Source organism: Pistacia vera, unplaced genomic scaffold, assembly GCF_008641045.1.
Source record: "Pistacia vera cultivar Batoury unplaced genomic scaffold, PisVer_v2 Contig1180, whole genome shotgun sequence".
NCBI lineage: Eukaryota > Viridiplantae > Streptophyta > Magnoliopsida > Sapindales > Anacardiaceae > Pistacia > Pistacia vera.
This window is the reverse complement of record NW_022195227.1, coordinates 373917-385424: the sequence shown is the minus strand read 5'-3', so window position 1 is coordinate 385424 and position 11508 is coordinate 373917. Positions and strand designations below refer to the sequence as shown.

At 32.0% G+C, this 11508-nt stretch overlaps 1 protein-coding gene across 1 annotated transcript; it reads right to left on the bottom strand.

Annotated features, from left to right (window-relative positions):
* Positions 1-257: 257 nt before the first annotated feature.
* Positions 258-659, bottom strand: LOC116110231 (uncharacterized mitochondrial protein AtMg00820-like). The gene has a single exon (XM_031396445.1). It carries the CDS (start codon positions 657-659, stop codon positions 258-260), a length of 402 nt encoding a protein of 133 aa, XP_031252305.1.
* Between the last annotated feature and the right edge of the window lie 10849 nt (positions 660-11508).

Below are 11508 nucleotides of genomic sequence, written 5' to 3'. Positions count from 1 at the left end.
ATTTGTGCACATAAAAACTCACCATTTAAATGCTTAATAAAAAATGTTTTATCAGCATTACCTCTCTTGTAGTTGTGATCAAGGAGAAATGAGGTGAGCCTCTCATACCAAGCTCTGGGGGCCTATTTCAACCCATACAAAGCTTTCTTCAGCTTGAAGACATGGTTTGGTTTGTGAGGATCTTGAAAACTAGTAGGCTATTCTACATACACCTCTTCCATCAACATCCCATTCAGGAAGGCACTCTGTACATCTATCTAGTAAAGCTTTATGTTCAGGCAGCATGCAACTGCTAACAAAAATCTGATAGACTCTAGTCTAGCCATGGGAGCAAATGTCTCATCGAAGTCTATCCCTTCCACTTGAGTGTACCCTTGTGTAACAAGTTTGGCCTTGTTTCTAACAATGTTCCCAAAGTCATAAAACTTGTTCTTGAAGATCCATTTGGTTCCAATGATGTTTATTCCTTTGGGTCTAGGAACCAAGCTCCACACATCGTTTCTCTCAAATTGATTAAGCTCTTCATACATTGCAAATATCCAACAATCATCCTCCAGAGCTTGCTTTGCATTCTTTGGTTCTACAAGAGAAACATAGCCCCAATTTTTTTGATGCATTGAGTACTTACTTGCCCTTGGAACAATTGTTGGATTCTCCATTCAGCATTTGTTCGCCTTTGGAACCATTACTAGCTTCTTCATCAGCACTTGCTTTTCCTTGGAAGCATTGTTGAATTCCCCATTCAACACTTGATTTTCTTTGGAATCCTATTTGTCTTTGGCCATTTCATTTAAAGCTGATTCTCAAGATTATTGAGTGAGTGTCTACTTCATGAACAATTAATTTCTATTATACAAGTAATGAACCATGATATAACTAAAATATGTACTGAGGTTATGAGCAGTTGAAAATTAAATAATTGACATCTCTTTTGCAATTACCCCCTTACCTATTTGCTTAAGTTTTCAGAACTATTAAAAGTAAGGGAAGATACCGTTGGAATACGAGCTTTTAGCTCAAGGCTAATTAGGAGGAATTGAGAAGATAAGTGTTTTATAAGAGAGGATTACTATTGCTTTGTCACCCCTTTTATAGTGCTCAAGGGAGCCTTCTAAGCTCCAACTTCCAACTACCATCTACCTTAATAAATATTATCTATCACCTTCTACAATTAATAACTATCTAACAACTCCCTAGTAAATAGACCTGGTAAAACAGGTCCGAACCCGCTGGTCAACCCATACCATGGCTAAAAATATAGGATACAAGTCTAATGCATTGGACTCGTTTTTTCTGGACTTGTACCCAGCCTAACCCAACCCGTATTACCAGTGGGTTAGGCAGGTAAACCGTGGGTACCTGTTTGTTATTTAAAAAAGAAAAAAAACCTAAATTGAAAATTCGAAATCGCTAATCCTAAAAGCCTCTCACTCATCTCGACTCTCCTCCCTCTCTACTCCCACACAAATGCAAGTCTCTTCTCTTACACCATCATCGTTGTCGTCGCCATCTCCTCTCTCACATCGTCACACCGTCATTGACCGTCCTCCCTGGCTCCCACCCACACAAATGCAACTCTCTTCTCTCACATCGTCACCGTTGCCATCGACATCTCCTATCTCACATTGTCATTATCGCCATGTCCTCTCTCACATTGTCACATTGTTGCTGACCGTCCTCCCTCCCACACAGACGCAATTCTCCTCTCTCACATTGTTGAGTAACAATGTTTCCCTCTTTGGTCTTTTGAGTGAATTACAGAATTTTCTTACTTCTCTTTTCACACACAATTCACCAAACCATTTCCAATCTAAAAAACCTTTCCATCAGTTGACAGAGAGAGTGAGCAAAAGTTTTCTTGCTTGTAGAAAGTGAGTGTTAAGAAGTGAAGACTAACCTGAATCACAAACTACAAGTAACAAAAATCCACCTATGTTTATTCTACAAATTCCTGAAACCCAAATTTTGATCACTAATGTTTTTCACATTCTTTTGACTTGAATATGCTTGTTTTTGGATCTGAAGTTGGGATTTATAATATACCATCTATATTAGGTAGATGAAGCATATATATTTTAAAATTTTTCATATTCATTGGCATCTAAAGTTTATCCAAAAGTGCAAAATCTCACTTGTTGTTTACAGATACTTTGAATTCAACAGGATATATATTTCTCTTAGCTTGTTCTGAAATCTGAACGATGCACTGTTTAATTAGCTATAGTTTATTTTAAGTTCAAATCATCAACACACATACCTGTAAATCAATTGTCAGAACACCTTCTATAATTTTTAAGAAACCTACTATTCGAATTATCTTTTTCAATCCAAAAAGATTTGAACATCTTTTACTACCTAATATTGGCTTCATTAGAAGCACGACATCTTTTGTCTCTTTCCTTTACTTATTATTATTGGTAGTTGTTAAATCATCACTGCCCTAATTTGGTTCAGTAATAATATAAAGAGTAAATGAGCTTTTAAGATTGTGAGAATCGTCTAATCTAATCTCATTACCTGTAAATCAATATGTCCTGTTGTGGGCTATTTTGTAAAGGTGTTTATTGTTTGCTCCCACTAATATACTCTTTAACAACATTTCTTAATTATTTATTTTTTGTTCAAGTACTCTAAAACATTGACATAGCATATTTTGAGTCTATAGATATGGATATGGTTAATATCAAAGAAAGTGATGATGTTTCTAAGTTAATGTCGCCTCCTTCCAATACTAGTATTCCTACAACTAGTTCCAGAAGTAAACATAAAACATCAGAAGTTTGGAATTATTTTTATACATATTTTGATGAGAATAAGAAGAAGAGGGCTAGGTGTAAGGGGTGCAACAAAAGTTATGCATATGGTAGTTCCACTCATAGGACTAAAAATTTGAAACGTTATATAGGAGACTATCCAAAACATGGCAATACTAATGTAGGGCAATTATTGATTGATCATGATCATAAATTGCAAAGTAGAAAGATTAGTCAAGAGACTTTTCTCGAGAAGATGACATTATCAATTATTCAACATAATTATTCATATTTATATATGGAGAATCAAGGAACTAGGAATGTCTTTTCGTATGTGTGTAAGGATCTTAAGTATTATACTAGGAACACTGCTAAAGCGAATTGCTTAAAAATATATGAAAAGATGAAGGAAAAAACTAAGTCTGAATTAGGGAGGCTTACTAGTAGAATACGCTTAACTTCTAATGTTTGGACTTCTGGTGCAATTGAGGAATATATTTTTTTGACAGCTCATTACGTAGATGAGAAATGGGTGTTACAAAGTAAAATACTCAACTTTTGTCATAATCCTCCTCCATACTCAAGGACTGTTTTGATAGATAAAGTTATGACTTTCTTATAAGAATGGGGAATTGAAAAGAAAGTTTTCTCAATTACTCTAGACAATGCAAGTAGTAATGATAGGATGGAGAATATCTTAAGGAACCAACTTTGTGTGCAGAATGTTTTGTTATGTAGGGGTGATTTTTTCCATGTGCGATGTTCAACACATATCTTGAATCTTATTGTTTAAGAAGGGTTAAAAGTTACTAGTGTGGCTTTAAATTAACAAGATTTTAGATAGTTTGAAATATATTAAAGCAACTGAGGCTAGAAGAGAACTTGTTGTACAAATGGGTGTGAAAAGCTCAATGGGGTTGAGGTTGGATGTTTCCACTAGATGGAATTCAACTTTTTTAACGCTTGAAACTGCGTTATTATGTTTGTGGCTTTATCAACAATAGATCTCAATTATAAATTTTGTCCATCAAATGAAGAATGGGATTGGGGGGGAGAGGATATGCAAGTTCTTGGAACCATTTTATGAGATTACAACTTTATTGTCGGGTTCCAAATATCCTATAGCAAACTTATACCTTAAATGTGTGTGGGAAATTCAATTGCATTTAATTGAAGAGAGGATGAGTGAGGATGAAGTTATTAGGAGCATGGTGGAACAAATGATCCCAAAATTTGCAAAATATTGGGATTCTTATAGTCTTGTGTTGACTATTGCAACTATTCTTGATGCACATCTCAAGTTTCAATATGTGGAGCATGGTTATAAAAAAGTTTATGATTTAACTACTGCCAAACAAAATGAAGGTTGTTAAGAATAATTTGCATAGGCTTTTTCAAGCTTACGAGGTTCAATGTTCCAAAGAAGTTTCCACCTCACCTTCAGTTGTTTCTCCTATGAGTGGTTTTACTCGTGGTAGGCGTGTAGATCATACTTGTGTAAGTCACTATACTTTTTATATTCTTGTGATTAATAAAGTATTGTTTATGGTTTAATTTTAACTTTTGATACTTAACTATTTAAATGGTGTAGGATTTTGACAACTATGAAAGTGAATTTATTACCACTAAGAAATTCGAATTGGAACTTTATTTGGAAGAGACAAGGTTTGATCGCATCAAACATCAGAATTTGGATATCCTGGAGCATTGGAAGAGCAATTATGATCGTTATCCGGTACTTGCAATGATGCCTCATAATATCATGACAATACTAATAACATTCGTTGCTTTGGAGTCTGCTTTTAGTACTGGCAATAAAGTGCTCAACAAATATCGAAGCCCACTTCGACCAAAAAATGCAGAATCTTTTATATGCACTCGGACTTGGCTACAAGGATATGAGTTTACAGGTAACATGTTAACATAATATTTCATATGTTTTATTATTTACATTTATTAATATTTGTAGTTGATAATTGTAGATGATGATATGAATGATGATTCAGATGATGATCTTGATGTGCCATTAACTAATCCGGGGATCGCGGAATCAAGAGACTGGTACTATCACCCCAATTGTGGAATGAACATGAGTCAGACAAGAATATTTTTAGTTGAACAATGTCAAGTCAAGTCAAGTTAAATTTATCTTATGTCTTTCTATTTGTAATTTTGTGTTTGTGCTATTGACTTATTGTGTTTGGTATTTGTTTTTGTGTATTAGTGATGATGTATTTGTTTATTTTGGTTGATATTTGTTTTTGTGTACTAGTAATTAACTAATTGTGTATTTGTTTATTGTTGTTGGTATTTGTTTATGTGTATTAATGATTATGTATTTGTTTATGTGAATTGAATTGAATTTAGAGTAGTTGATTGTGGGGGTGTAATTGTAAAAAATGAAAATTATAGAAATTTTGGGGGTGCAACTACAAAAATTGAAAACTAGAGAGAGAAAAAACGGGTACCCGCGGATCCACCCATACCCGCATAGGGTAGGGTCTGGGTCCAATATTTTGGACCCGTTTAAATTGACGCGTTTTGGACCCGATCCTAACCCGGCCCACTTGCTTGTTGTGCCAAGTCTATTAGTAAATGAGATATAAGCTTTATATTGGGCTTAGGAAGAAATATTAAGTTAGCAATCTATATGGGTTTAATTGATAAACCCAAATATTCTTGGGCACAAATTGAGTTTAATATTCAAGGGAGTGGGAGGAAATAAGATTTTTTTTTTTTTTTTTTAAATTTTCAATATATTAAAAGTTAGGAAAACAAATTATGGGTTCTTCTAAAATTTGGTTTTTATTTATATCTATTTTTTCCTTAAATCATTATGTTAAGACACTAGAGAACTGAAAATTTTAATTATTTATATAACTTTAAATATTATAAGGAAAAACTATTATTTTTAAATAAACACTCACTTTTTTTGTTAAATATGCCCTAATAAAAAATCATGTGATTACATATAAAACAGTAAATTAGTCATAAGAGAAACAAAAATCTAAAGAAACTTAGCCCCTCCTTCAGTTTTTCAAAGCTAAAATTCCTAAGTGCCTTGAATTTTCTACCTTAACTTTTAGATCACCAATCATGTATCAGCTTTAAGGTCTTTACTTCCTCTTTAAAAGCAAGTCCCTAAAATAGTAACATAAAAATATTCTTAGAACTTCCATAACTATAAAAGAGTGAAATTATCTTCTATTCTTTAAAATATAACTATAACAACCATAAACTTATGGTAATTACTAGGCTCGAGGATATTGAGTAAACTTGGGTACCCACCTCGACCAGGTTTTTTTGCGTCCTTGTACAACCATCATGACACGATTTGAAGATTTTACAATGCAGTTTTATCATAGTAATAACCCCAATTTCTTGTAGTGACCAATAAGAATTATTTTCTCAAGAAACGGACAAAGTATAAAAAAGTACCACAACACAACTCATTACAAACTGAACAACAACAAATGCATATAATGATAAATATAGAAATGTGAAAGAGAGGAAAAGAGTTACTATCATTACTAAGTTCTCAACTAAGTGTCAACTCAGTAGTAACACTTAATTCACTTTCTGTTCTTCTTTTCTTACATAAATGAAAGAAGAATGGACTTATATAGGAATAGTAACGCCTATATAATTATACAATAATAGTATAAACTTTATAATTATACAAACTTAAGATATATAATCATTATTTATTAAATATTTATTAGATCACTCAAGTCATATAATCTTCAATTTGAAGTTTGAGTTATTATCTTATATAATAAATATTGTATATCCAAATTGGGTTACGTTTTAATATGTTTTCGTTAATATAAAGACCAATTTGATGAGTCTCGTAAATTATGAGTAATTCACTTATAATATATTGCAAAAATATTGTTGATATATTTTTTTAGAAAGATATTTTGTAATATAAATATATAAAAACATGTGATTGAATCTAAATCATTTAAATAAAATAAAATTACCAAAATGGCCCTGTCTGTCCTAATATGTTATTTATAAAATAAAGAGATTAAAAAGGTAATTTTGACTAAAAATATATTTTTTTAATTTGTAAAATCAAAATGTGTCGCAAGGAAAAAAAAATTTGGTAACACTCTCATGAAATATTAAATCAAATGTTTTAATCACAAAGCACAATTTTAATTCAAAATCGAAACATCAGATCTCAACCACAAAATAACAAAACTATAAAAAACAATTTCAAAATTTCAAAAACAAATCAAAGTGGCAAAAGCTGCAATTACACAACTTTGGAGTGGCATTCCTGGCATTACAAAGTATTAATCCTAAAACCATTCGTTGTTGATTCCTATTATTTTGGTTACTAGGTCCTAGTCTTTTACATTATTGGTGAATCTGTTTAGAGTCAAAAAGTCTATTTTCAGAGTAGCGGTAAAGTCCTGTTATAACTTGGTTTTAGGAATAAAAATTTAATGACTGCTCAAAACCGGTCAAAGGTGGTCAACAATCGGTTAACGATCAGTTTTGAGTATTAATTACTAACATAATACATATTTGAATGTTACAACAAACTAAAAAAATTCTAAGTTATGTGCAAATGAAGCCGAATGGTATAACAAACCAATTATTCTAAGTTGCATGAAAATTGAGTTGAATGTTATAACAAATCACTTATTCTAAGTTACATGCAAATGGAGCCGTAAAAGAGGAGAGATATTACAAAATTAGGTGATTAATTATCAAGTCAAATATGTATAAATACTTACTCCTCTCACTTATTTTTTGAAAACAAATTCCACAAAATAATCTCTACTCTCTATCTCTCATTAGCTCATTCATAATGGTTAGCATCGAAGTTGCTCACAATGTCATCTACATCAATGGCAAGTTATATTACATGTTTTTTATTTGTTGTTGTGAAAAACATGACTTGTTATATGTTCGATCACTTTTTTTTTGTTTTATAAAATATTTTATTTTGGTGTAGGGAATGTCTTCTCCATTGGCCTCTTCCTCTAACTATCATAACTTCCTATCTCTCTTTAAAACTTGATTTTCAGTCTCACCAACTAGAGTTTTCAAATTATTTTATTACCTATATTAAATTATGTTGAATACATTTCGTGCACATATCGTGCAAATTCCGTTCATATGTCATGCAAATGTTGTATTAATATAAGGAATTACACTTTTGATACATGTCATATCCAATCATAAAAGTTTTTACCATGTATATTAAAATTTATTTATTTTACTTTAACTATAATTATTCTAATTAAAAAATCAAAATTTAATGATTGGTCATAAATTTATGTTTTGCTATTGAGTATTTGATGCATACTAAACCTCTTAAGCATGTTCTTGGCATATTTAGTTTGAGACACAAACTTACCATTATCAAAGTGTTTTATCTAAAGCCCTAAAAACATACTCAACTCATCTACTGTGCTCATTTCAAATTCATTTTTCATTAAGACAACAAATTCATCCAAAGAGTTTGAGATGTGGATCCGAAAATAATGTCATCAACATATATTTATGCACATAAAAACTCACCATTTAAATTCTTAATAAAAAATGTTTTATCAGCATTACCTCTCTAGTAGTTGTGATCAAGGAGAAACGAGGTAAGTCTCTCATTCCAAGCTCTGGGGCCTGTTTCAACCCATACAAAGTTTTCTTCAGCTTGAAGACATGGTTTGGCTTGTGAGGATCTTGAAAACTAGCAAGCTACTCTACATACACCTCTTCCATCAACATCCCATTCAGGAAGGCACTCTTTACTTCCATCTGGTAAAGCTTTATGTTCAGGTAGTATGCAACTGCTAACAACAATTTGATGGACTCTAATCTAGCCACGAGATCAAATGTCTCTTCGAAGTCTATCCCTTCCACTTGAGTGTATTTTTGTGCAACAAGTCTGGTTTTGTTTCTTAAAATGTTCTTAATCTCATCAAACTTGTTCTTGAAGATCTATTTGGTTCCAATGGTGTTTATTTCTTCAGGTCTAGGAACCAAGCTCTACACATCGTTTCTCTAAAAGTGCTTAAGCTCTTCATGCATTGCAGATATCCAACAATCATCCTCTAGAGCTTGCTTTGCATTCTTTGGTTCTGCAAAAGAAACATAGCCCCAAATTTTTTGATGCATTGAGTATTTACTTTCCCTTGGAACAATTGTTGGATTCTCCATTTAACACTTGTTTGCCTTTAAAACCATTACTAGATTTTTCATTCTGCACTTGCTTTCCCTTGGAAGCATTGTGAATTCATCATTCAAAACTTGAGTGTCTTTTGAATCTTGCTTGTCCTTGGTCATATCATTTAAAGTTGATTCTCAAGATTACTAAGTGAGTGTCTACTTCATGAACAATTAATTTCTATTATACAAGTAATGAACCAGGATATAACTAAGATATGTACTGAGGTTTTGAGCAATTGAAAATTAAATAATTGACATCTCTTTTGCAATTACCTTTTGTAAAACCCCCCTCCAGTCAGGTATCCTCTGAATATCCCTCAATGAGAATCCCAAGGATACATGTCTGGAGAACGAGTTGTATTTAGAAAAAATCTCTATAAGGATAATAATAATAATAATATCCAAAACATGCGTATAAAATGTCACGCAGGATCCAAACTTATAATTTACAAACTTTAAGAAATTACACAATCAAAACATATTTATAGGGTGGAAGCTTCCAAAGGTATTTCACAAATATTTATCATTTACATTATTTATATCAAGATAAAAACATCGAGATGACAATAAATCATCTCCCCTCACGTGTAGTCCCGCTGTCTCTAGCATCCCTCGCTTCTAGTCTACCTGCAAAGCAATCAACAATGAAAGGGTGAGCGCTAATCGCTCAGTAAGGAATGATCTGTTTTCATCATGAATGTACATTTGATCTTTATTTAAACATATTATTAACACAACTTATCTTTTACATCTAGGGATACTTCCCCTTTTATTACTAATTCATATGCTTTTCAACATTTATCCATGGCTATATAAACATCAATGTGTACACATACAAATAAGTATGTAAACATAGTACACACACATCACATATCATGACATAACATCTAAAATCATCTAACATGAGTATAAATCATCTCATGATTGTAATAACATCATAACTCATGTAAGCAACTAAATGATATGAAAAATTTAACGTTAGCCGATCGGACTTCTTAGCATCTTAAGCACTTCATTCATCTAGCCTCAATTCATCTAGAGCTCATATCATCAGGAGGCGTGGCTTACGCGTTATTTAGCATCTAAAGCATATATATCTTTCCTCAACCGGTATACGAGGATATGCTACGCGTTTCCATCATGTATATGCATCTCTATCATGTCTATTTGCATCTCTAACATCTTATGGCATGTAAATACATATTTTGGTTAGATTAATACTTTTAATTCATCTATAGATTATCAATCCATTACATTACCTCTTGCTCACATACATCATCTTAAAACATGTATATATTGCATCTTCATGCCATTTCATAACATTAATCATGTATTAACATCTGAACATGTATATCTTTCAAATATCATCTAACTAATGGGTAAACATTAGTACATGGCACATTACATAATACTTAATAATCAATTCATAATCATAAGAATTGATTATGTTAAATCTTAACTTAATACCAGTTTATGCTTCAGGCCATTTTCATCATTTTCTCAAACGAATTGGCTCTTGCTAAACATAAAAGTTATAGGTCTGTGTCTTAGTTTCTAATGCTTCAAGAACCATATCTTTAGATTTTTATAACTCAAGTTATGGTCAAAATACAGAAGCAGGGTTAACAAAACCTCCAAGCTCACTAAATCCGAATTGTATATTAACTATGCCACATCAATTCCTATTGACATTAACCAATAGGTTAACTTATGGATCAAATAAACCTCCCCTTAATAGTCTTTAACATCTTAAAGGAAGTGTAAAATCTCATTCCCATAATCATCCATTATTGCTATAACATTGTAAGCTAATGCAAACAACACATCAACACTTCTAATAGCAACCATTCAACACCATGTGGCCTCCAATACTACAATTTTTGCCACAATCAGTATCCACACTTCATTTTCTTCAATCAAACATCACAACTCATAAAACATAAATAGCAATAACTTCATGTATAATGAATTCAAGGCAATAAGTAGAATAAATGAGTTCAACTACACTTGCCATCAACTAATTCTATGCCTTAAAGCTTTAATTTAAGGTTTCATAAAAATCTACAAACCCTAGCATAAACCCTAAAGTCATGGGAGGTTCTTCCTTACCTTTTTAAAGACTTCCTCCAACAAATCCTTTGCCTTTGACTTCTTTTACACCTTAATCCTACATATATAACATTATACCTCAACATCTACTTCAAATCTTCAAATCACATCAAAACTAAAGTTTTTAATCCTTACCTTAAACCCTTCAAATTGAAGATCCAAGGCTCCTATCTTGTTCTCCTTGAAAAATTATGCAAAACTCCTTGAAAACCTAGAGAAAGAAAGCTTGTTTCATGGAAGATTTGAGAGAAAATGGAAGAAATGTTGAAGAAAGGCTCTCTCCTTTGGCTTGAACGAATTTCATCTCATTTATAGGAAAATATTTCATTTATTTTCCAAAATTATGCAATTGGCCCAATTATTTTAATTGTATAACTCATAAGTCCTTAATTCTTCATATAAGGGCATTTTGGTCATTTCACACTAGACATAATTATTACTTAATTAATGCCATTAAATGCAA